This window comes from Camelus dromedarius, chromosome 14 (genome assembly GCF_036321535.1).
Source record: "Camelus dromedarius isolate mCamDro1 chromosome 14, mCamDro1.pat, whole genome shotgun sequence".
Lineage (NCBI taxonomy): Eukaryota > Metazoa > Chordata > Mammalia > Artiodactyla > Camelidae > Camelus > Camelus dromedarius.
In genome coordinates, this window is record NC_087449.1 from 33,522,437 (window position 1) to 33,549,933 (window position 27,497).

General features: G+C 33.5%; 1 protein-coding gene across 3 annotated transcripts in view; it reads right to left on the reverse strand.

Annotated features, from left to right (window-relative positions):
• Positions 1-27,497, reverse strand: part of ZFYVE9 (zinc finger FYVE-type containing 9) — a 131,508-nt gene that overhangs the window by 52,358 nt on the left and 51,653 nt on the right. For all 3 annotated transcript variants that reach the window (XM_031465123.2, XM_010984753.3, XM_064493588.1), the window contains exons 3-5: positions 23,660-23,765; positions 18,045-20,149; positions 263-362 (exon numbers count right to left, since the gene is read on the reverse strand). In XM_031465123.2, coding sequence (XP_031320983.1) covers positions 263-362; positions 18,045-20,149; positions 23,660-23,729 — 2,275 coding nt within the window. In that variant the 5' untranslated portion in view covers positions 23,730-23,765. The remainder of the gene's footprint in view (positions 1-262; positions 363-18,044; positions 20,150-23,659; positions 23,766-27,497) is intronic.

Below are 27,497 nucleotides of genomic sequence, written 5' to 3' on the forward strand. Positions count from 1 at the left end.
GAACATTAACAGCCACATAGCACCAGATTTCCACAAGAATTTCCATTCTACCTGTAAAACTTACCTGACTTTAGCATTTATTCATTAACTTAGGCACAGAAATTCTGAAACACTAAGATACTTTCAAAATTTTCAGTTAAAGTTAGGACCTTTGAGAAGGTGAGCAACTTGTAGAGCAAGGCAGGAAAAATCAGTAGCTTTTTTATAGGAATTCTTTTGATCTGTCTCAATAACTGTGAATTCAACTTGTTTTAATACTTACCATTCATTAGCACTGAATGGCAGATTACACATACTCTAGCTTCCTTTCTATCCATGTATAACAGTTTACATTTCAGGCTGCAGCAGGAAGCACAGAAAACCTGCAGGAAAAAGAACATACTAAATTTACCTCAGATCACAGTATAAAGGGAGTTAACCAATATTGACCAAAACTAGTCAGTATAGTCAGGGAACCTTACTAATACTAAAAACTTCAAAGGAAAATGCAGTTGAGGAACCTGGGTACAAGACCCAATTCAAAAACAAGAACAAGATTAACATGTCTGTTGGCAATAAGGAAAGTGAAAGTGCTGGCTCATAAATAAAAATTTTAGCCAAGATCACACAGCAAATAAAAAGCAGTGGGTGGGGGGAAAATCTGAGCTACCCTTAGGGAAAACTCCTATACCCAATATCATATAACATGAGCGTTTAGAATAGTAACATCTACTTTTTCTGTTTGAAAAGGTAATACAGCAGATGAAATAAAGATTGGGAATTCTGAGTTTTTTTGTTTTTTGGGTTTTTTTTTTAACAATCCTTATGTGTGGAATAATAATCATACCAGCTGTTTTCACTGGTTTGCTATAAAGGCCAGGAAAGACCAAAATACACAACTCAATCATAAAAATAACCACAGCCCCAGTTATGGGGAATGAGAGCAGGCAACCAAAAACTGGCCATGCCAATTTCCAGCACTTTAATTCTGCTTTCCAGGGTTGACTCCTGATAATCTTAACCTTCTTCTCCCTTCCAAACCAGGCAACAAGACTCTCCTTAGCTCCTGTTAAGATTTATTTTCTTGAGAACTCATTAGTCCCTTATCACATTAGTCCCTGTGACAGTCCCTTAGCACAGGCAGAAAGCTGTTCCCAGAAGGGTAAATTTTACTAATTCAGTTTTTATGATCAAGAAGTATCCTGTATCCTACAAAGATGAACCAAGAGATGAGGTCCTATTAAAGACAAAGTGAGAGCAATCATCTTCTCTTCTACTAGGTATAATTAATACATTCAGCTGCTATGACTACCAATTTGCAGTTTCCAGAGGCTTCATATCCTCAAAGTAACTCTGCTGTAGGGAAAATAGGGAATACATTATCCTTATTTTCTATCATTCTAAGTTGGATGGTTAAACAACTTGCTCAAGTTCCCAGCAACCTGTATGAATACTAGAAACTTTACATATATGTATTATCTAATTTAGACTAGTAAATCTTATAAAGGCATTAATTTATAATTAACAGAGTTAAATAAACAAATATGAAGTAAAACTGCTCAGTTACACGGCCAGTAAGTTGCATAATAGGTCTCCAAAGGCTCTGATTTTAACCACTTTGTAACACTGCCTCATACTATTCACGTATTTCATTTTGGGACTTGACTTTTCCTTCTCCATACTGTGACCACACCTAGTCAGTCACTAAGTCTTGTTGGTTCTCTCTCTTAAATGGTTCTCCCCAAATCCCATCTCTGCCTCTCCATCACCATGCAGCATTTATGCAAGCCTTTATTATTTGAGGCCTAGAAAAATCATCATAATCAATGATCTGTTCTCCTGATCTTCAGATGTGTCTTTCCAATTCATCTTTCACACAAATACTAAACAACAGAAATTTCTAACAAGTAAATTGAATCATATTAATCTTGAAATCCTTCAATAACCTTTCTAATCAAGAGGTAAAACCAAGAAGCTTCATTCCCTCATTTACTCCACAAATATTTGAGTCCTGATTATATGCTGGGCACCAGGCTACCCCACTGAGTGTGACAGTGAACAAAACAGATATAGCCCTTGCTTTTGTGGAATTTACAGTCTTCAGAGGTTATAATCTGAAGTCAAATAATTAGACAAATGAATGTAAAGTTACCAGCTTCAAAAAAAAGTACATGGCAAAATAAGATCATGTAATCTAGGCTTTACCTAGATTGGTAGAATTGTATCTCCCCCAAATACATATGAAATCTTAATGCCTAATACTTCAGAATATGACATCATTTGTAGATAGGGCCTCTGTAGAGATACTGAAGTTAAAATGAGGTCATTAGGGTGGGCTCCTAATCCACGATGACTGGTGACCTTATAAAAGGAGAAATCTGAACACAGTATGCCCACAGGGAGAATACCATGTGAACATTAAGATGACCACCTTTAAACCAAGGAGACAGACTTCCTCACAGTCTGCAGAAGGAACCAACCCTGTCATCACCTTGATCTTAGCCTTCTAGCCTCTGAAAATGTGACACAATAAATTTCCTCTGTTTAAGCCAACCAGTTAGTGGTATTCTGTTGCAGCAGTCCTAGCAAACTAATAACAGTTGTGAACTTTCAGAAGCAGAGGACTTGTGCTTTGGGAAGATAACCTCAAGAAAGGATGAAAACAAACAAAAAACAAAGATATCTTTTTAAAAGAGCAAGCCAGGGGGCAGCATAATGCAGGTAAACTGAAGGAACCAAGAACAGCCATCCTTGCCAATATCCCATGGGCTTAATAGTGTGAAAGGAATCCCTTACATTCCCAGTGGGATTAGAAAACAGCACAGAAGTTAGTTAGAAGAGTGGATAACCTGCCAAGAGACTAACTGGAATGGCAAGGAAATGGGAGACAGGCAAAGGGATGCATTCCTGCGGGATTACCCACGCCAGAGAACTACATGAAATCAAACGTTGTATAATGCCACAAAAGCGCCACTGAACAGTGTCTATGACTGACATAGATAGCGTGCCACAATATAAAAAGGAAGAGAAATCTGGAACACTGGCCCTCATTCCCCAAAAGACAAAGATTATGATGTAATAAGATTCTCAGATCATTAGAATTAGTACCATGGAAAAGATGGGCAGAATATAAGAGACTTGAACCAACTGAGAATGGATGAATAATCCTGGATTTTAAACTGTTGGATAATACTGAATTTGCCTAAAAGACCAAGATGAAGTTGTCTTTCATGAGCCAGGTTAGTCAGTGTCTCTCAACAAGGACACTCGTGATGCGTTAGGTAGACCAGCTCTTCACTGGGCAGTACTGTCCTGTTTAACACAGAACACTTAGCAGTCCTGGTCCCAGATTAGTAAATGCCAATAGCAACCCTAGTCATTGTGACCACTGAAAATATCCCACCACATTCCAAACATCATTTTAGTATGTTCCCCAGTTCTCTGAGCTAAAGGCTCAGAGTCAGAAAGTAAAGTCAGTTCTAGAAATAAAGAGAATTATATATTTATAATGTGAACTTATTATACTGCTGAAGTATCATACATATATCATTATCCCAACTAATAATCTATTGAATTTATTTAACTTATTCTCCTTTTTCCCAAACTAGAATGTAAACTCCATGGAGCAATGAATGAAAGTATTGATAACACAGTCCCTGAAGTAACAGTTACTCAATGTTTGTTTATTGCTTCCTTGATTAGTAAAGTTATTGCAAGAACGAATACATGAATAGAGGAACAAACATTAATGTGTACTTATCAGGGAAGGGCTATATCATACATGCTCAAATTCACAACTTTAACAATGACAAACACATTTTAACAGTTTATTAAAAATAGTGACCTTAAGTTTTATAGGCCAAATGGTTATGAATGACCTTACATGACAGGATCTATATGACCTGGCTAACTGTAAAGAAACAAACTATGATACTTTATAATACATATGCTATAAAATTTCCAGCTAAGTACTGGTTAAAATGTTCCATTTGTGAGTTTACACATAATTTTCTTTAATGTGGCACTTCTGGGTTCCAATCTCAATATTAATCATTCACTTGCCAAATGACTTTAGAATAATAATTTTAACTCTCTGAGCCTCGGTTTTTCCTCATTATGTAAAACCAAAATATTAACATTCTCCTTGTAATGCTTTTGTGAAGATTAAATTAGATAATATATGTAAAATGTAGCATGCTATAGGTACTAAATATATGATGGTGCCTTATTTCCCTTTTCTTTTAAAATTTCCCATTCACGGCTTTCCACGTAACAAATCCTACTGCCAAATTTATGAACAAGCTTTATATTTAAGTACCATTTGTGCCTATTTATACACCCTTACAGTGTGAATAACACTCCTTTGCAATTCTTGAAAATTCAAATCATCAAATGCTTACTTATTTCTTTCCAAATTAGAAAGTAGAAAAAATGATGTCCCAAGTCTTCAAAAAGCCCTGTAATTATGACAAAAATAACTGCCTTGCAAGAACAAAAAAACAGGAAAGTGCTTGAGACTGACCAATATCCAGCCATTCACAAAGACGAGTGACAGTAAAAACTTGTAAAAATTCTTAAATGCAGAAGAGTACTTTACTCTTGCTTATTAACAAATACCAAAATCAATGTAATAAGAACTTAGAGCAGTTTGATCAGATTCTGACCCAGCTATGTCCAAACACCTGTTCCAACTTTACTGTTACTACTGGAAAACAATAATAATAATCAGAGTCATTTTAAGAGCTTATCGCGGAGCTGGCTACAAAAGGTCTCTAACTAAACTTTGCAACTTTACTTCCAAGTGATGCAATATAAACAAAGAATTGTAAGAAAATGACTTGTTTGAAGCTATCAGACTCATACTGTTTAATACACTATGACTTAGTTTTTATATTTCCTATTAACTTATAAGTAACACATTTACATTGCACTGTAAGTTTAATGTGTGGGTAAAAGTGCTAATTTGTAAAAGGAAAGCAATTAAAATATATCCCTATCTTTATAACCATATTCTGGCCATTCTTGATTTTAAAATTTTGTTATTATAGAAATTTTCAATCATATAAAAGAATACATAACAGCATAACCAACCTCCAAGTGCTTAATACCCAGGTGAAACAGTTATCAAAGCCAATCCTTACCCACTTCTCCGCCGTTTAATAATTTTGAAATAAATTTCAAATATCATTTAACCTTTAAATATTTCAGTATATACCGCTGAAACACAGGGACTATTTTAATATAACAATACCATTATCACACCTTAAGTATTAATAGTTTCTTAATATCAGATATCCAAGCAGTATAAACATTTTTTAATAGTCACATATATGTTTTAATAGACTATTTTTTAGAACAGTTTTGGGTTCCTGGCAAAATTAACCAGAAGGTATACCTCCCTACCACATGCCCCCTCTGCCGTTATCAACATCCCCCAACAGAGTGGTACATTTTTTTCCCACAATCAATGAATCTACACTGACATATCATTAGCATCCAAAGTCTCATAGCTCACTCTTGGTCTTGTAAATTCTTTGTGTTTCAACAAATGTATCATGACATTCATGCACCATTATAGTACAATTCAGAGTAGTTTCACTGCCCTAAAAATCTGTGCTCTGCCTCTGCATGCTTCTCTCTCCACTAACCCCTGTAATCATCGATCTTTTTTTTTCCACTATGTCCGTAATTTTGCCTTTTTCAGAATGTAGTATAGTTGGAATCGTACAATATGGAGCCCTTTCAGATTGACTTCCTTCACTTAATAATACGCATTTAGGATTCCTCCACTTATTTTCATGGCTTGATAGCTCATTTCTTTTTAGCACTAAATATTCCACTGTGTGAATGTACCACAGTTTATTTATCCATTCACCTACTGAAGGGCATCTTGGTTGCTTTTAAGGTTTGGCAATTGTGGATAAAGCGGCTATAAACACTTATGTACAGGTTTTTGTGTGGGCATATAAGTTTTCAAGTCATTTATGTAAATACCTAGAAGGAAGATTGCTGGACTGTACGGAAAGATTGCTGGATTATATGGTAAGCTTGTTTTCTCTCTATAAGAAACTTCCAAACTGTTGTACAAAGTAGCTATACCATTTTGCATTCCCACCAGCAATAAATGAGAGTTCCCAGTGTTCCACATTCTCAGCAGCATTTGGTGATGTCAACATTCTGCATTTTGGCCATTCTAAGTGTATAGTGGTATCTCACTGCTGTCTTAATTTGGATTATCCTTATGACATACAATGAAGGCAACTATTCATATGCTTATTTTCCATCTGGTTATCTTCTTTTGTGAGGTGTCTGTTAAGGTCTTCGGCTCATTTTTAAATTAGGTTGTTTTCTTATTGAGTTCTTTGTGTATGTTGGTTAATATTTTTTTATTGGAAATGTTCTTTTATAAATATTTTCTCCCAGTCTTTGGCTTGTCTTTTCATTCTCTTGACGAGGTATTTCACAGAGCAGAAAATTTTCATTTTAATGAAGTCCAGCTTATCAATTCTTACTTTCATGGACTGAACTTTTGATATCCAAAAACTCATCACCAAACCCAAGATCACCTAGATTTTCTCCTACATTATCTTCTAGGAGTCTTATTTTTTTTTGCATTTTACATTTAGGTCTTTGATCTATTTGTGTAAAGTGTTAAGATCTGTGTCTAGAGTCAACTGGTTATATGTGGACGTCCAGTTGTTCCAGCACCATTTGATAAAAAAACTATCTTCTGTCCATTGTATTGCCTCTGTTCCTCTGTCAAAGATAAGTTGACTGCATTTCTGTGGACCTATTTCTGGCCTCTCTCTTCTGTTTCACTGATATGTTTGTCTATTCTTTTGCCAATCCAAACTGTCTTGATTACTATAGTTTTACAGTAAGTCTTGAAGTCTGGTAATGCCAGTCTTCCAACTTTGTTCTTCTTTAATGTTGTGTAGTCTATACTGGGTTTTTGCCTCTCTATATAAACATCAGAATCAGTTCATGGATATACACTAAATAACTTGCTGAGATTTTCACTGGGATTTCACTGAATATACAGATCAACCTGTAAAACTGACATCTTGACAGAAGTGGGTATTCCAATCCACGAATATGGATTCTCTCTCCATTTATTTAGGTCTTTTTAAAAATTTTTTCTTTAATTAGAGTTCTGTAGTTTTCTTTACATAAATCTTGTATACACGTATTTTGTTAGTTTAATATTAAGTATTTTGTTTTGGGGGGTGCTAATATAAATGGTATTGTGTTTTTAATTTCAAATTCCACTTGTTCATTGCTGGTATACAGAAAAGCACTGATTTTTCTGTATTAGTCTTATATCCAGCACCCTTGCTGTAATTAGTGGTTCCAGGAGGTTTTTTGTCAGTATTTTCAGATTTTCTACATAAGTGATCATGCTATCTGTCAACAAAGCCAGGTTTATTTCCTTCTTCCTAATCTGTATACCTTTTATCTCCTTTTCCTATAGTACTGACTTAGCTAGAATTTCCAGTACGAAAAGCAGTGGTAAGAGGGGACATCTTGCCTTGTTCCTCATCTTAGTGGGAACATTTTAAGTGTCCCACTATTAAGTATGTCAACTGTCAGTTTTTTTGTAGATGTTCATGTTGAGAAGTTTCTCTATCTTCTTAATTTACTGAGAGTTTTTATTATGAATGGGTGTTATATTCTGTCAAATGCTTTATCTACATGTGTTGATGAGACTGGTATGATTTTTTTTCATTAGCCTGTTGATGGATTATACTTATTGACTTGTGGTGTTGTTTAATGTGTTTCTCTAACTCTGTATGTCCTATAAATGGATTGCTAAATCTAGAAATGTGTTCAGATTTGAGTTTGACTTTTTTCTTGGTAAGACTATTTCATAGATCCTGAATTGTTTTTAACAATTATTAAGGTTGTATTTAACAATATTAAGAAACACTGTAAGAATTGAAAATAGGAAAATAGAGCAATTTCCCAAAATACCACCAATTAAAATGAACTGTTTCCAATTTTACATGTTTCTTTTAGACATACTTATTCTTACACCCAAGTATAATCTTTATAATTATAAACAAAATATAAATATGAGTTTGTATTTTATTTTACTCATATCATAAGCCTTTGCCATACTGCCTTATAATAATTATTTTTAATGGCTGAATCATATTATATTATCACATTTAACTTATATCATTATCCAATTTTGGACAGAAATTATTTCAAATGTATTTGCTATTTTAAGTAACACAAAAAAGAACATCTTTTTGTTCATTTTTCCCAACTCTTGTTATTGGGAATTATTTCCCCCAAAAGGAATTATTAGCTGCAAGAATTGATACATATGGCTTTTTAAATACACAAACATGCTGGTTTCAACTTAACATCACCTGCATTCTGTACTGTCAACATTTTCTATTTCTTGCTATTTAGGCATAAAATTTTAGTTTCTACCTCCTGATAGCTAATAAATTTAAATATTTATCCACCATTTACTAACCCACTTAAACATATCTTTTTCCTACTGATATATTGAAAATGTGACGGTTTTAACAATTTGTATGAGTGTTTTATATAGCAAAGACACTTTGTTAGTTGACATTCTATAACCACCTTCTGATTTGTTCTATCAAAGGAAGCATTCTTTTAAGACTCAATATCCTAATCTGGGTTTTTCAAATAATTCTCTTCTGGTTTAGAAAAATTGTGACCAATCTAAAAGAAATGTACAAACTCCTAGAAACACAAAACCTATCAAGTCTGAATCAGGAAGAAAAAGGGAATATGAATACATCTATAACTAGTAAGAAATTCAAATACTAAGCAATAACCTAACAAAGAGAAGCTCCAGATCAGATGGTCTCACTGGTAAATTCTACAAAACATTTAAACAACATCAATTCTCAGATTCTTCCAAAAAAGTGAAAGGGAAGGAATATTTCCTAACTCATTCTGTGACGCCCGTATTACCCTGATACCAAAGCCAGACAAAGACACTACAAGAAAACTACAGACCAATATGCTTTCTGAACACTGATGCAAAAAATCCTCTATAAAATATAAGCAAGCCAAATTCAGCAGCACATTAAAAGGATTATATACTATGACCATATGTGGTTTATTCCTTGAGTGCAAAGATAGTTCAACAGACGAAAATCAGTGTAATACACAACATTAATAGAATGAAAAAAAAATCCCCATGATCACTGATACAAAAAAAGTATTTAACAAAACTCAATACCCTTACATGATAAAAACACTCAACAAATGAAGAACAGAAGGAAAGCACATCAACATAATAAAGGCCACATTTAAAAAGCCTATAGATATCATCATACGCAACAGTGAAAAACAGAAAGCTTTTCCTCTAAGAAAGGAACAAGACAAGGATGTGGGCTTTTGCCACTTGTATTCATACTCAGTATTGGAAGTTTAACCAAGGAAACTAAATAAAAGGAATTCAAGTTAGAAATGAAAAAATTAAGTTATTTCTGTTCACAGATGGCACATACAAAAACCTAAAGATTGCACACACACAAAAATGTAAGAATAAACAATTTCCGCAAAGTTGCATGACACAGAGTCAAAAACCACTTATATTTCTATACACTAATAAAAACACAACCACACAAAATCTATGAGATGTGGTAAAAAGCAGTCCTAAGATGAAAGTTCATAGCAATACAGGCCTTCCTCAAAAAACAAGAACAATCTCAAATGAACAACCTAACCTACCACCTAAAAAAATGAGGAAAAAAAAAGAACAAAATCTAAAGTCAGCAGGAGGAAAGAAATAATAAAAGATCAGGAAGAATATAAATAAAATAGAGATTAAAAAAAAACAGAAAAAAACTCAATCAAATCAACAGCTAGTTTTTTGGGGTTTTTTTGAAAGAGTACACAAAACCAACAAATCTCTAGCTGGGCTCACCAAGAAGAAAAGAGAAAGGACACAAACAAAATATGAAATGAAACAGGAGAAATTACAACCAACACCACAGAAATACAAAAAACCGTAAGAGAATACTATGAACAACTATATGGCAATATATGGGACAACCTAGAAGAAATGGACAAGTTTCTAGAAATATACAGTCCACCAAAAATGAATCAAGAAGAAAAAGATAATTTGAACAGACTGATCACTAGAAGTAAAAGAGAATCAGTAGTTTACAAAAAAACAAACAAAAAACAAAACAAAACAAAAAAACCTCTCTGCAAACAAAAGTCCAGTACTGAATGGCTTCATTGGGAAATTCTAACAAACATACAAAGAAGGATTATACCAATCCTTCTCAAGCTCTTCCAAGAGACTGAAGAGGAGGGAACACTCCCAAACTTATTCTATGAAGCCACCATCACTCTGATGGCAAAACTACCAAAAAAGAAAATTACAGGCCAATATCTCTGATGAAACAGATGCAAATAGTCTCAACAAAATATTAGCAAACTGAATTCAGCAACACATAGAAAAGATTATACACTATGATCAAGTTGGATTCATCCCAGGAACACACGGATGGGTCAACATACACAAATCAATCAGTATGATACACCACATCAACAAAAGAAAGTATCATCTCAATAGATGGAGAAAAAGCATTTGATAAAATTCAACATCCATTCATGATAAAAATCATCTTAAATGACACATTAGATGGCTTGGACTTAAAGGATATCTAAAAGACATTCCATCCAAAAATAATAGAACACAATTCTTTTCAAGTGCACATAGAACAGTCTCCTGGATAGATCACATACTAGGCCACAAAACAAATGTCAATAAATTCAAGAGGACAGAAACTATATCAAGCATTTTTCCAGCCACAATATGAAGCCAGAAATCAATTACAGGAATGAAAATGGGAAAAACACAAACATATGGAGACTAAATAGCATGCTACTAAAAAACCAATGAAGAAATCAAAGAGAAAATCATAAAATACCTCAAGACAAATGAAAATTAAAACACAACTTTCCAAAATCTATGGGATGCAGCAAACACAGTTCTAGGAGAGAAGTTTATATTGATACATACCTCAAGAAACAAGAAAAATCTCAAATAATCTAAACTACCTTCTAAAAAATTAGAAAAAGAAAAAACCTAAAGTCACTAGAAAAGAGAAAATCATAAAGATTACAGTGGAATTAAATAAAACAGAGGAAAGAAAGGAAGAAAAAAAAAAGAAAGAGAGAGAGAAAGAAAGGTAAAGAAAAGAAAAGGAAGGGAAGGAAGGAAGGAAGGAGGAAAGAAAGAATGAAACCAAGAACTGGTTTTTTGAAAAGATAAAGTTGACAAACCAATAGACAGGCTCATGAAGAAGAAAGGGAGAGGACCCCTCAAAAACAAAATAAGAAATAAGGGGAAAAATAACATTGATGATATAGACAAACAAAAATAGTCATGAGACTACAATGAACAGTTATGTATCAACAAATTGGATATCCTAGAAGAAATGGACAAATTTACAGAAACACACAACCTTCCAAGACTGATTCAAGAAGAAACAGACAGTCCTAACAGACCAATCACTAGTGGTAAAACTGCATTTCTGACTAAAAGAAAAGCTCCCAGGAAACAAAGGCACAGGACCAAACAACTTCAAAAGGGAATTCTACCAAACATACAAAGAAAAGTTAGTATCGTTCCTTCTCAAACTACTCCAAAAAAATCAAAGAGGAGGGAATATTCCTAAATGCATTCTATGAGGCCACCATTATTACCCTGATACCAAAACCAGATAAAGACACTACAAAAAAAGGAAAATTACAGGCCAGTATCACTGATGAATATAAATGCAAAAATCCTCATGAAAATATTAGCAAACCAAATTCAACATAAAAAGGATCATGTACCATGATCAAGTGGGATTTACTCCAGGGATGCAAGGATGGTTCAGTATCTGCAAATCAATCAATGTGATACACCACATTAACAAAAGGAAGAATAAAAAGCACATGATCATCTCAATTGATCAGAAAAAGCATCTGACAAAATTCAACAGCCATTCATAAAAAAACCACAACTCTCATTAAAGTTGGTATAAGGTAACATATTTCAATATAATAAAGGCTACTGATGACAAACCAAGAAAGAGAAAGCAAGAAAAGTTTGTTTAAAAATAAATCAAAAAACAAACCAAAAATCTAAGGTTAACTTAACCAAGAAAGTGAAAAACCTATATTCTAAAAACCATAAAATATTGATGAAGGGAACAGAAGATGATACAATGAAACAGAAAGATATCCCTGTTCACGGATAAGAATTAATATTGTTAAAATTTATACTACCCAAAGCAATCTACAAATTTAATGTAATCCTTATCAAAATACCCATGACATTTTTCACAGAACTGCAACAAATAATCCTAAAATTTATATGGAACCACAAAAGACCCTGAATTGCCAAAGCAATCTTAAGAAAAAAGAACAAAATTGGAGGTAACATGCTTCCTGACTTCAGACTATACTACAAAGCTACATTCACCAAAACAGCATGGTACTACTGGCACAAAAGCAGACACATAGATCAATGGAACAGAACAGAGAGCCCAGAAATAAACCCATTCACTTACGGTAAATTATTCTACTGCAAAGGAAGCAAGAGTATATGATGGAGAAAAGACAGACTCTTCAACAAGTGGTGCTGGAAAACCTGAACAGGTGCATGTTAAATAATAAAATTAGAATATTTCCTCATATCATAAAGAAAAATAAAGTCAAAATGGATTAAAGTCTTAAATGCTAAATTGGAAATTATAAAACTCCTGAAAGAAAACATAGGCATAACACTCCTTTTGACACAAATCATAGTAATATCTTTCAGATCTGTCTCTTAAGGGAAAGCAAACAAAATAAAAAATAAACAAATAGGACCTAATTAAAGTTAGAAGCTTTTTGTTGTTGTTGTTGTTGTTTACAGCAAAGGAAACCATCAACAGAAAAAAAGACAACCTACTGAATGGGAAAAAAAAACCCAAACACTTGGAAATGATATGGCCAGTAAGGGGTTAATCTAAAATATATAAAGATCTCAAACAACTCAATAGTAAAAAAAATTAAAATAAACAACTCAATTAAAAAATGGTCAGAAAACACGAATAGGCATTTTCCCAAAGAAGATATACAGATGGCCAACAGGCACATGAAAAGATGCTCAAAATCACTAATCAGAGAAATGCAAATCAAAACCAAATGTGGTATCATCTCATGCCTGTCAGAATGACTATCATCAAAAAATCTACAAATAACAAATGTTAGTGAGGGTATGGAGAAAAGGGAACTCTAGTAGACTATTGGTGGGAACGTTAATTGGTGCAGCCACTATGGAATACAATATGGAGGTTCCTCAAAATACTAAAAATAGAACTACAATATGGTCCAGCAATTCCACTGTTGGGTACCTATCCGAAGAAAACAAAAATGCTAATTTGAAAATATACATGCACCCCAATGTTCATAGCAGCATTATTTACAATAGCCAAGATATGGAAGCAACCTAAGTGTTCATCAACACAGAAATGGATAAAGAAAATGTGGCATATATATAATGGAATATTACTCAGCAATTGAAAAAAATGAAATTCTACCATTTATAACAACATAGATGGACCTAGAGGATATTCTGCTTACTTCAAAGAGTCAGACATAGAAAGACAAATATTCTGTATTAATCACTCATATGTGGAATCCAAAAATTAAAACGAATGAACATGACAAAACAGAAACTGACTCACAGATACAGAGAACAAACTAGTGGTTACCAGTGGAGAAAGGGAAGAAGAAAGGGGCAAGATAGGAGCAGGGGATTGAGGTACAAACTACTATGTGTAAAATAAATAAGCTACAAGAATATGTTATATAGCACAGGGAAATACAGCCATTTTTAATAATAACTTTGAATGGATTATAATCTATAAAAATATTGAATCATTATATTCTACATCTGAAATTAATACTGTGTATCAACTGTATTTTAATTTTTTTAAAGTCTATTAATTTCTGAAAGTGGATATGTCCAGGGAGCTGGACTAGCAATATGCAGAAATAAGCATAAAGTTGCCACATTTCACGATACAAATAATAGTTTGTTTAAAAAAATAATACTAGGCTTCTTCATCCCATCTCAAAATGTGTGTTTTATTTTCCATTTCAAATGAGCAGTTATTTTTAATATGGTACTTTAATTTTTTTAAGTATTTTTACTTAAACTAAAAATATGGTTTAATGATATAAATACAAAAATATTATTATATAGTTCTTTCATAAGACCTTTGTAGACAGAATTACTCCTGACCTCTTCAGAATAGTAATTCAAATTAAAAGAGAGTTAGATACTGATTGTACCTTGTCATTTTATACATAAACATATATAATGTTATATAAATTAAAGTTTTTGTTACAGAAATATAAATTTATATAAAATATAACATTTTATAATTATAAGTCGTCATTATGTGTTAAATATCTGTAATCCCATTATGCAGAGGAAGGAACCTTTCTAGAACTATATTAAAAATTATCCTAGGTGCAGCCACTATGGAAAACAGTATGGAGAGTCTTTAAAAGACTAAAAATAGAGTTACCATATGATCCAGAAATCCCACTCCTGGGCATATATCCAGAAAAAAAACTTGAAAAGATTTTTCTTCTGAAGAAACCTAAGTGTCTAGGGACAGATGACTGGAGAAAGAAGCTGTGGTATATGTATACAATGGAATGCTACTCAGCCATAAAAAAGCATAAAATAACACCATCTGCAGCAACATGGATGGACTTGGAGATTGTCATTCTAAGTGAAGTAAGCCAGAAAGAGAAAGACAAATATTGTATGACATCACTTGTATGTCGAATCTAAAAAAATGACACAAATGAACTTATTTTCAAAACAGAAACAGACCCACAGACATAGAAAATAAACCTATGGTTACCAAGGGGAAAGGGGGAGGGATAAATTAAGAATTTTAGATTAGCAGATACAAACTATCATATACAAAGTAGATAAATAACAAGGTCCTACTGTATAGCAGAGGAAACTATATTCAATAGCTTATAACAACCTGTAATGAATAAGAATATGAGTAAGTATATATGTATAACCAAATCACTATGCTGTACACCAGAAACTACATTGTAAATAAACTATACTTTTATTAAAAAATTATTCTAGATCACTTTTCAATATACCACTTTGACATTATGCATGTCATCAAGCTACTTTAAACTATGAATCATCTGTGCCTAAAAGAATTAGTACTATTGGAAATGAATCAAAAAGGAAGCAGTAAATGCAAAATAAAAACTTCAGTGTAACACACTTAACTGGGTACTGTGATAAACAGCATTCCAGCTGAACTGAAATGACTTTCAGAAAACATACTTTCAACACAACATATCTCAAAATGTTCAACGGCATATTCTTCCCACAAAGTGACCTTGGCTAATCAGTATGCTTAACAATGATTTTATAGAGATAAATCAGTGCTAGCACAAACCTTTGCATTTCGCTTTCCATTATTTTAAACACAGTTCATACAAGCTCTTTCAGAGGTTCAAGGAAAGACAGAGAAAATCTATGTAATTATCTCCTTTTACAGCAGGGGAAACAGAAGCCCAGAGCTTTTTCAGACCCATTCCAGTGTTCTTTTCCATACTACCTCTCCTACAGTTTTCCTCTGTGTTCTGTCTATTCAAACCACCATCTATCCAAACCTAGTAAAAATTCATCTGTTTTGAATTATACTTTTAAAGTCAATTAATATAGAAAAAGTAATGTGAGTAAATTGAAGTGGTATATATTACTGTAACTAAATCCCTCATCATTCTATGACTTGGCACCATGTTATTATTTTCCTAATTTGTAGTTCAAGACCTCATAGATGAAGTTAAAACCTAAAATGCTGCTACTTCTGCTAGGCTACCCCATCACCTGACAGCATCAATCACTCAGCATTTTTGTCTTCCTTTCAAATTCCCAATCTTTTACCATTGTCCAAAACTGTTCACCCAAAGACAGTGACTTATATTTATAGTAAGCAATCCAAGTATAGATAAATTTTGTTGCTATGTCCAATGTAGTAAAAAGAGCATGACGCTTTGGAGTTGGATAAATTTATTTTAAAATTCATGCACTCTTATAAACTCTGAGAATTTAGGCAAGTCACTTAACCTTTCTGAGGCACATTTTTCTTCCCTGTAACCGTATCTCAGAGAGTTGTGTTGTTAAACTAGATAAGCCTAGCATAAAGTGGAAGTGTTCAAAAATGTTATTCTATTCTCATCTTTCACACTATCCCAAGTACAAAATATCTAAGTTGTAAGTATCAGTTCAAGAACTTTTGCTTTTAAAGGCTATTTTTCTGTCTACTTCAGTCATTAACCAGGTGGCATCTCATAAATAACCAGCTACATCAGTAACAGTAATGGATAAAGTGTGATATAGCTTGTGAACAACCAAATAAAGATAAAAACTAATTTTTTTCTTTTAGAAATTCTTACCACTTTCAAAAAACTCCTCTTTCCTATACTCTTACACTCAATGGCTTTCTTAGGCCTTTAAAATAATCAAATAAAAAGGGTCAAAAATATTCATGGCAAATGGAGCTTGACAGAGAATGAATAAACATGATCTACTGGATTTGGTGATTTCCATAGGAACTTAATCTGAATATATAATAAATGACGATCATTTGAACTTAGTGGGCACACCATTTGGGGAAGGAGTTTTTTGTACTTTTTCTATTCTGTACTTTATCACCTATCATACAAGAGAAGTAGAGATTATGCTGCTATATAGAAAAAATTATATATAGAAAAATTAATAATGTATGAAATCATAAAATAAATGCACATTTTAACCTCTACCAGTTTCTTTGCACTTGGGAAGTTGTCAGGTTGGACTTGATGCTGAGAGCGGTGTTAACTATCTTGATACCACATCGGGAAAACCAAGAAAACTTCAGTGATCCTGACTCTGCACCCAGACAGAACTGAGTCTTTATCTTTAGGCTTCTGGTTATGTGAAATAAATGTTATTTTTGTCTAAGTCACTGAAGGCCAGGTACTCTGTTCCTTGAAGCTGAAGGCATCCTAATTAATACAAAATGACCAATAAATCAGGCGAGAAAGGAAGTAATCTCATTTAGTCTTCACAGTTGCCCAATGAGAATTATCTTTTTATTTGTTTTTATGAAAAACTAAGGCTTAATAAAGTTATAGACTTAATAGTAACAAAGCTGACGTTCAAATCCAGACCTGATTTTGTGTTCTTCTTAAAAATACAAAATCCCCTTTCTTCTTTGTTTACAGTTCTTTAAAAAACAAACAAACAAAACTAGGAAACTGATGTGCTATTAGCTAATAGAGTTAAGGGAGAGCCAAGAAATAGCAACTATTCTTAAAAGCTTGTCATCGGATCTTCAGCCTTCAACTCTTTTTGTATCAAAGTTACACAGGGGAGGGAGGAGGGTATACCTCAATGGCAGAGTATGTATTTAGCATCCATGAGGTCCTGGGTTCAATCCCCAGTGCCTCCATTAAAAATAAATAAATAACTCTAATTACCTCCCCCCAAAATAAAAACAAAAACAAAACAAACAAACAAAAAGTTACATAGGAGAAAAGACAAAAATATGTGTATATGTGTATAGAAAGTTCCAGAATTTCTAGTACAATGGCAAAAATTCTGTAGCAAAAACGGGTGAATTTGGGCATTATAGTCAACTAGTTAAGAAATAAAAATATGAAGTCAATCATAAATATTTCTTAAATCAAAACTATTGCAAAGTATTTCATTAACCAAGTATCGATCAATCCAGAAACCACAAAGTTAACATTTCCTCAGTTCTCATCTGTTCATGAAAACTGACTCAGCTTGAATGTTCACAACAACAAAAAATTATATAAACAGTAAGAATCAGTGAGATCATTTTTTACTCAGAAATTTACTAGACTTGGAATTTCAAAAGCTATTTATGTCATCCCAACCAGAAATATGTTCACCTTATATTGCCTTTATTAATTTCTAATTGAGCATTATAAAATGGGCATGCCAGATTCCTGAGTTTACACACAAAACTTACCTTCCCACATGCTCTACAATGATGCCTCCTTTTGGTGAACGTAAACCTGGCTTCACATTTCATGCAATTTGGAGCCTGAGAATCTGGTACCCAGACTGGAGCCACTTCACCCAGAGTAGTAAATGGCTTTCTAGCAGAAATTCCAAACTGACCAGCTCTGAGATCATTATCTGGGCTTTCTGGAGCTAACGCAAGGCACGGTCTACTGGATATCCCAGACTCGTAACTTTCTAAATGTTCCCCATTTGTATCAACAATAGAGATGTTTCCCAAAGAGGCATTGCATATATTGGTTGCTGAGTTTTCCCCTGATTTTGCTTTCCCAAGAATATCATTTTTGTTTTTAATATTATTTCCATTGTTTGAAGGAAGGTCATTTTGTAAATGGTCTGATAATGGCTTTGGAATTTGGAGTTTAAGATTAGAAGGTTGCTTGGGTCTTGCACCCCCAAAAGGAACACTGATAGATTGCAGGTTTGTTACTATCTTGGGTGAAGACTGCCCAAGCACTGATGGAACTTGACTACAGAAATTGTGTAAATAATTTTTCTTCATTAGGTCACCAGTGTTGTTTAAAAGTAATCCAGTCCCTTCAGTGGCTTCATTTCCTCTCTGTTCATAAATATTTGAGTAGCATTCTGACTTGCTCTCCTCTATTTCCTTTTCTTCTGTTACTGAATCTTCTTTGGAGGGTAAAGTCTTTGGAACAAAACAAACAACTGGGCTCTGCATTCCATAGGAATCACAACAATTAGGTAGAGAATTTGCTGCTGGTGTATCCATAACAGTGGAGAAATCACATCCTTCACTTTCATTTATGCAAGTTCCTTTTAAATCTAGAGCTGCTTCTGCCATTTTACCACACTCTCCTCCACTATCATCGTGAGTGTCCTCAGGCTGATCCACTTGCAGAAACTTCTCATTTTCTTTATTTACTTGGCTGTCATTCACCTTGTTTGGTTTAGTCAATTTCCAATTAGTCATCTCCTGAGATTCAGAGAAATGCTCTGTCATATTAAGAAGTTCTGTAGTGCCAAGAATTTCCTCATGTTTACAGCCTTCATTTTCATCAGCTCTAACTTCACTGGGCACAAGGCAATCTGAAAACTGTTCACAGGTATCATCCCTCCCAGACCCGTTAGGCATGCCTGCCTTGAGAAGCAAAGGTAAGCCAGACTGGATGGATTCTTCAGTTGTTCTCTCCTCTGCTGGCTCTTCATTCATCAAAGTCCCCTCACTCAAGTGGGAAAAAGAGTTTGGACTCCCTGGGTCTGTCCTAGGAGAGCTGGTTTTGACAGTGAGATCCTCATCTGGTATACAGTCCTCCTGCTTTACAGTAGGACCTTCATCTGTTCCCTGGGATGAGATTACTGAATCAAGTGATAAACTTGTAATCACGGACATGGAGGGGTCCCTACCTATTATATTTTCATCATCCTGTAACTGTGAAGGGGAACAGACACTGGCTAGATTATCAGATGAAGTAGTACATATATGTTTAACAGAATCCCCCTCTGCATTTGGTCTAGTTATTGGATCCATTTGTTTCTCTGAGTTCATACCTTTTTCAGTGGACCCATTTATACTAAAACTAAACTGATCAGTTTGTCTGTTTTCATTATCCAGTGAACAGCTAAAAGCATCCATGAGGGATTGACTATTGTAATTATTACAATCCTGCAAATCACTTTGTAATGTCCTTTTATCACAATTATGCATGACAGCTACAACAAGAACATTCTTCTCATCTGGCAGACAAGCTAGGTTTCCACATTTCTTCTCTCCCACTTCAACAGTACTGCACTGATCATCTCGATTACAGTTCCTCTTAATTAACTGATCTTCTGCAACCACATTTTCATCAATCCACATTGTGTTGATCTCTGGATTCAGACTACAGTCCTGTCCATTAGCACAGTGGTCCTCTCCCTCTGAGTTAAGAGTTGCTGAATGAGCCAGGGAGAAGACTTTCAGTTGTGGCTGTGACTCAGAAACAGCAGGTTCATTCACACTGGCCAATGCAGGGTTAAATGGCAGTCGATGAGAAGGGGGATCTAGAATCTTATTCCACTTTGTATCCAATAAAATAGGAGAAACTGTTTCATCTGAAAAAAATAAATAATTACATTAAGTTTGCTGGTAACTCTGAAAAGGCTAGGGCTAAATTAATCAACTATATTTGCAAATATGCTCTGAAAATAAAATTCTTAGGACATGCGAAAACAGGATATTCCTAGGATCTGAAGTTTCTAATTTTTACCTAAGAATAAGAAAATGTATTTAAGATTGTTGCATGTATTATGTGTTACCAAATGGTAATATCATAGAACGTGCCAAACAACAAAAGAATTCTACCTCAATCTAGTACCACAATTAAAGTGGCTCACAGGCTGTATTTTGGGGTGCAGGGGGGTGGGGAGAATAGTGGGGAAGGCCATGGATTGGCCCAACATAACAAGAGGTTGGGGCTAATCTAAGGCAGAAAAAAATCAGAATAGTAATGAGAATGCAGTAATTGAGTGGGAAGGAAAACAAAGGAATTTTCTGCAGTGAGAGAATGCTCTATAATATACATCGTGACTAAGGTGTGGGTTACATGGATATATCTATTTGTCAAAACTGTCCAGTTAAGAAATATATATTTTAATATATAAAGTTTATCTTTTAAAAAACTGTGAAAATAACAATGAAGCAGGAAGTAAGGAGCAAATGAAGACATAAATATAACAAAAATGACAGCATGTCAATCACTGTTGAAGCTGGGGAATGGATAAACTAGATTATTATACTATTTTGTTTACTTTGTATATATTTGAAATCTGTCCACAATAAGTTTAAAAAGTTTGCTATTTAAATATGTGAAATTAACACTTATAATCATGTCATAATAAATTATTAAGTTCATGTTTACACTATCATCTGAGGACATTTGGCAGAAAGTATTCATTTGCCTTATTAAATCAACCTGCTTATATTCTGTAAATAAGAATAATTTCATATGTTTCTGTTTATTTTTAACAGATCATAACCATGATGACTATTTTTCCAAGTTACTGTGCTATGTGTATGTTTAATCAGAGAAATAAGAAATAATGCACTTATGCTCTTATTGTCTGTCTTTTCTTCCTACAGTAAATCTGATAATCACAGTCCTGAAATTATGTAAATATACTTTCTACTCAGTAGTAACATTAATCTTTAATGTTCTTTAGGCACCTTGTTCATATCTCTATTAAAGCATTTATAACACTGCAATACGTTTTATTTACCTGACTTTTTCAGGCAGAAACCATTTCCTTCCATCAATGTAAATCCCTGCTTTGCATAGTGAGTGGTATGTCGTAGGTACACAATAAACATATGCTAAGTAAGTATCTACCACAGCAAAAGCACTGGGCTTAAGGAACATGAAGATTAAATGACAGCTCTGGCCTCCAATAAGTACATAATTTAGTTGGAAAAATAAGAAATAGATACAGGATAGCATAAGTATTTGAAAACTATTATGTAGTAGTGAAAAATAAATTGAGAGGAAAAAGGTATTTTACAGGCTGAGGCAGCAAGCTTGAATTCATGGAAGCAGGAAGAAATGACCTGGGCTTCAAAGACAATTTTATGTAAGTTTAGAAAAGAGGGGAACAAGTAAAAGTATAGCTCGAAACACAACAATCTGAGTAATAAATAAATCAGTTTGGGTTGAAAAAAGAATTAGTGTAAGGAATTAGTGAAAAGAAGCCAGAAGGGCAGCTTGTAAAGGTCATAAAGCATCAGACTGTATGTATGCTTTGAGTGTTAAACGTTAAATCCTGAGTTTACAAAACTTGGGCTAGCAGAGACTTGAGATTTCGTAACATGTATTTCTTTTAAAAAAAGAAATCATATTTCCAAGCTGGCTCATGAACACAAAAAAGAAATACTGCCTCTTATAAGGATAATTAATAATATTCAAACAGAAATGATCAGGTATTAAAAATTTCATTATTCAACCACCAACTAACTGGGTATAATGTTAACTATCTGCTGTCATCACAGTCTGTGTGTGGTACACTTTTCATTTCAAGGAGGAAATAAACACAAAATGAGAAAACACTTCTTTTAAAATATATTTGGAAAGGTACCAGGTTAGATAGGTGAGGTAGTTTTAATACAAATAGTATTGAGTTTTTTTTTTTAAATCATTCAAAACAAATGAAAAACATAGTTACAAACAAGCTAGCCTCTGAAATCATTCTTTCTAAAGGAGTTACTTTTGGTAAGCAAATGCTGTATTTCAAATGAAAATGACAATTTTTACTGATTAAACAAAAATGTATTACGAATCAGCTATATACAAATGCCCTACTAGAATCTACAGAAGTCACAAAAAGACTGATGTAAAGAAATTAATAGTTTTATTAGAGCCAATGGTAGTCTAGAAGTACTGTATTCACATGATTAGATATAGCACTTGTGCAGATATCACTTGACAAATAACTGTGATACACAGAGGACCAAAGCAAAGAAAATAGGATTGAGAAAATACCTGCAAAAACAATTGAAACTGTGAGGACAATACACCGTCCACCTTGGTATGTGTGAAGCCCACCTACATCCAATAAAATCCCAAAAGATTATGCTTCACATTTACGTGGATGAGGAGTGAGCCTAGGGTTATGGGTTATTGGGTCATCAGTGGTAAAATACAGGAAGAGCAGGCCACTTCAGTTATCCTTCTCCCTTCCTACCCATGATCTCATATTCTCTTTAAGCTTGCTCTATCACAGACCCAAATCAACAAAATCAAAATTAATCTCTCTTTCCAACTGCTATCAAAGAATAATCTGAATCCCTGCATATGATAAAGGTTTGGAGACCATTACTAAAATCAAAGGTTTCAGATGGAAATATATCACTTTGTAAACTCGTTACATACCATTTTCTGTTAGAAACCAAGAACATCAGGGAAGGAGGGTAAGATGAAGAACAGAGATTTAATTATGGCTTATCCATTCAAGTCACACTGAACGGTGAATTTAAGGAAAAGGCTTCTTCCCTCAAGTGAAGTGAATCTTTAGCAGACATTTTTTGACTGGGCATTGAAAACACATAATTTAATTAACTATTTGGCAGATATGTAAAAATGTAAATTTTTTAAAATTAGGACTAAAGTGTATCTTTGCTTGGTCAATCAATATGCAAGAAGCTATTTTTCTTAGTTTGGGAAATATAATCATACATTCTAAAGCTTTTCTTAACTATAAATTGGATGTACAGAGTAGAGAGAGTTCAGGCTCTAGGACCATACGGCCTGGATTCTAATCGTGTACTTATTAATAAAGTAACTTTGGGGAAGATGCTTAACCTCTCTGAGCCTCTATTCTCCTCTGTAAAATGTAGGTAAGATTTACTTTAACTGGATTATTTTAAAGATTAAATGATAGAATCCATGTGAATGATTTAGCATAGTATCTGGCCCATAGTGCTAAAAATGGTAGTTCTTCCTCTGGATATTAATAAATAACATTATTATCATTAAGTCATTAGACACGACTTTCTGTAAGTACTGCATCTTCTTACAGCCTCACATTTTCATATCATAAATACATTCAAATAGATTGACCAAAGTAAATTCTCACCTTCGTTTTCTTCAAATTCATCTAACACCTTGTCCAGGTTGTAAGCTTCTGCTTGGAAGTAATTCTCCATCAGTGAAAAAACACCACTCAAGAGATTTGTTTAAATCTAGAAAGTAAATCAAATTTGTATTATACTTTCAATTATTAAAATATAATTTATAAACATTATCACTGATACAACAGAAATGCAAAGGATCATAAGAGACTACTATGAACCATTATATGCTAACAAATTGTACAACCTAGAATAAACAGGTGAATTCCTAGACACATACACCCATACGAACACTGAATCATAAAAAACAAGAAAATCTACAGGCCAATTACTAATAAGGTGATTGAACTGGTAATTAAAAATCACCCCATAATACACTTTCCAATGCCAAACTATGCTACAAAGCTACAGTAATTAAAACAGCATAGTACTACAAGACAGAAACATACTCACAGACTTAGTAAACAATCTTATGGTTACCAGGGAAAGGGGGTGGGAGGGGATAAATTTGGGAGTTTGAAATTTACAATTGTTAGCCATTATACATAAAAATATATTTTTTTAAAAGTTTCATTTGCATAGCACAGGGAACTATGCTCAGTATCTTTTAATAACCTTTAGTGGAAAAAAATATGAAAATGAGCATATGTATGTATATGCATGACTGGGACATTGTGTTGTACGCCAGAGATTGACACATTGCAATTGACTATACTTCAATTTAAAAAAAAAAACAGAAACAGTATACTACCGGCACAAAAACAGACACATAGATCAATGATAAAGAATAGAGAGCCCAGAAATGAATAAACACTTGTATGGGCAATTAATCTATGACAAAGGGAATGCAGAAAAGACAGCCTCTTCAATAAATGGTGTTGGGAAAACTGGACAGCTACATGAAAAAAAAAATCAAACTGGACTACTTTCTCACACCACATACAAAAATAAACTCAAATGGATTAAAAGACTTAAATGTGAGACCTGAAACCATAAAATTTCTAGAAGAAAACACAGTAAGCTCTTTGACATCGGTCTTAGCAATATTTTTTTTTGGTGTCTCTTCAGACAAGGGAAACAAAAGCAAAAATAAACAAATGGGACTATATCAAACTAAAAAGCTTTTGCACAGCACAGCAGACTATCAGTAAAACAAAAAAGTCTGCTTATTGAATGGGAGAAGATATTTGCAACAGTATATCCAACAAAGGGTTAATATCCAAACTATACAAAGAATTCATACAACTCAACAACAACAAAAAAATTTTTTTAAATGGGCAGAGGATCTGAATAGACATTTTTCCAAAGACATACAGATGGCCAACAGGCACATGAAAAGGCACTTAACATCACTAATTATCAGGGAAATGCAAATCAAAACCATAATGTGGTATCATCTCATACCTCTCAGATGGCTATTACCAGAAGAAAAAAAAAAAGCAAATAACAAGTGTTGGTGTAGAAAGACTGTGTAGAGAACAGAACCCTTGTGCACTGTTAGTGGGAATGTAAACTGAGGAGCCATTATGGAAAAACAGTATGGAGATTCCTTAAAAAATTAAAAATATAACTACCATATAACCCAACATTTCTACCTCTGGGTATATATTCAAAGGAAACAAAATCACTATCTGGAAGAGATATCTGCACACCATGTTCACTGCAGCATTATTTACAATAGCTAAGACATGGAAACAAACTAAGTAGCCATCAAGAGATGAATGGATACAGAAAATGTGGTGTGTCTATGTGTATGTAAAATAGAATATTATTCAGCCATGAAAAGGAAGGAAATCCTGTCATTTTTGACAACAGGATAGATCCTCAGGGCATTATGCTAAGTGAAATAAGTCAGACAGAGAAAGACAAACACCAGATGATCTCACTTTTATGTGGATTCTGAAAAAACTAAACTCACAGAAACAGAGAACAGATTAGTGGTTGTCAGAGGCAGGATGTAGGGGATGAGGGAAATGAGTGAAGGTGGTCACAAATTACAAACTTCCAGTTTTAAGATAAATAATTTCTGGGGATATAATGTATAGCATGGTAAGTATAGTTAACAACACTGCATTATATATTTGAAAGTTGCTAAGAGAGCTGATCTTAAAAAGTTCTCATCACAAGAAAAAAAGCTATGAGGTGATGGATGTTAACTAAACTTACTGTAGTAATAATTTCACAATACACCCATATATAAAATTATTATGTTGTGCAACTTAAACTAACACAATGTCCTAAGTCAATTATATCTCAATAAAACTTGGAAAAAGTGAAAAAACACAAAGATTTACAAATAAAAATACATAATTTATAAATTTTACATATTCAAGGATAAAATCTCATAAATCTATTCAGACCATGGTAAGCTATAAACCCTATTATCCCACTGAACATATTGTAAAATCTTCATGCTAATAAAGTCTAGAAACCTGCAAGTTAACAATCATAAAAATGTAACTGTACAAGGCAGACTTGGTGGTTATTTTAATAGGACATGCTTCAAAGATTAATTTCAGATGTTGAAAGAAGACTACATTTCTATGAGAAAAGAAAGCTTACAGAATTGTTTTCAAATGGGAATTGATAAGAAAGTTCAAGCAAGCATGGGATTGAGGGATATTAGTTCCAAAATGCTAATGATGACTCTGACTTGGTTATTCTTTTTAAACCTCTTCAAGTACCATCTCTAAATTCTTCTTGGTGTTAATCAATCTAAAAGCATCCTCTGGGTATATACACTATGTGTGTCAACTTCTTAACAGAATGCCAAGAGCACATAGCAGTTGTTAAATAAATGTTATCCCATTGTTTTCCCTTCATTAGGATGATCCCCATGCTTATCTATCACCCTAATTTCTCAAAATTCTCTTTTAAGACTGAAAATTTTGCTTGGTTTCTCACTGACATGTATGGAGGCAGATAAGAGGAGAGATAAGATTACAATGCCCCCAAAAACTCTAAGTGAGGAAACCACAAAGAAGAGGGAAAATCAACAATGTAATATCTTGCTACTACAAACTTTAAGTCAAATATAAAAAGTGGTAGATTTTCTATGACTTATAGTGTTTCTTCTTCTTTCTATTATTGAAGTATAGTGTTTCTCCTTCTGGGGTATATAGAATCGTAAAGATTATTTCTCTCATTTTACCAATAAAAACAAGTTTGGGAGATTTAAATGACTTATTCAAGTATATTCCCATAATTATTCATGTAGTCAATTTTTTTTGGTGGGACAAAGATAATTTTACTTTTTTCCATTTAAAACATGCTGTTATATTTTTTTAGGTGTACATTCGTAAGGGTTTTTTTTTCTTCCAGTTTTACTGAGATATAATTGACATTATAAATTTAACTGACCTTATATATAATTGACTTTCTAACATAATTATAACTAACTGTATAAGTTTAAGGTGTACAATATAATGATCTGAAATATCATGAAATGATTACTACAATGAGTTTAATGAACGTACATCATCTCATATAGATACAAAATAAAACAATTATTTTCCTTGTGATGCAAACTCTTAGTATTTATTCCTTTAACAACTTTTAAACATAATTAACAGCAGTGCTAATTATATTAATCATGTACATTACAACCCTAGTACTGATTATCTTAAAACTGAAGTTTATATCTTTTGACCACCTTCATCCAATTCCCCCTCCCCCTACCTCTTGCACTTGATCTCTTTTTCTGTGAGTTTGCTTCTTGCTTGTTTTTTAATTATAACTGACCTACACCACTATGTTAGTTGCCAGTGTACAACATAATGATTTGCTATTTCTATATATTACAGAATGAACACCATGATCAACTTTTATTTATTGATTGGCTCC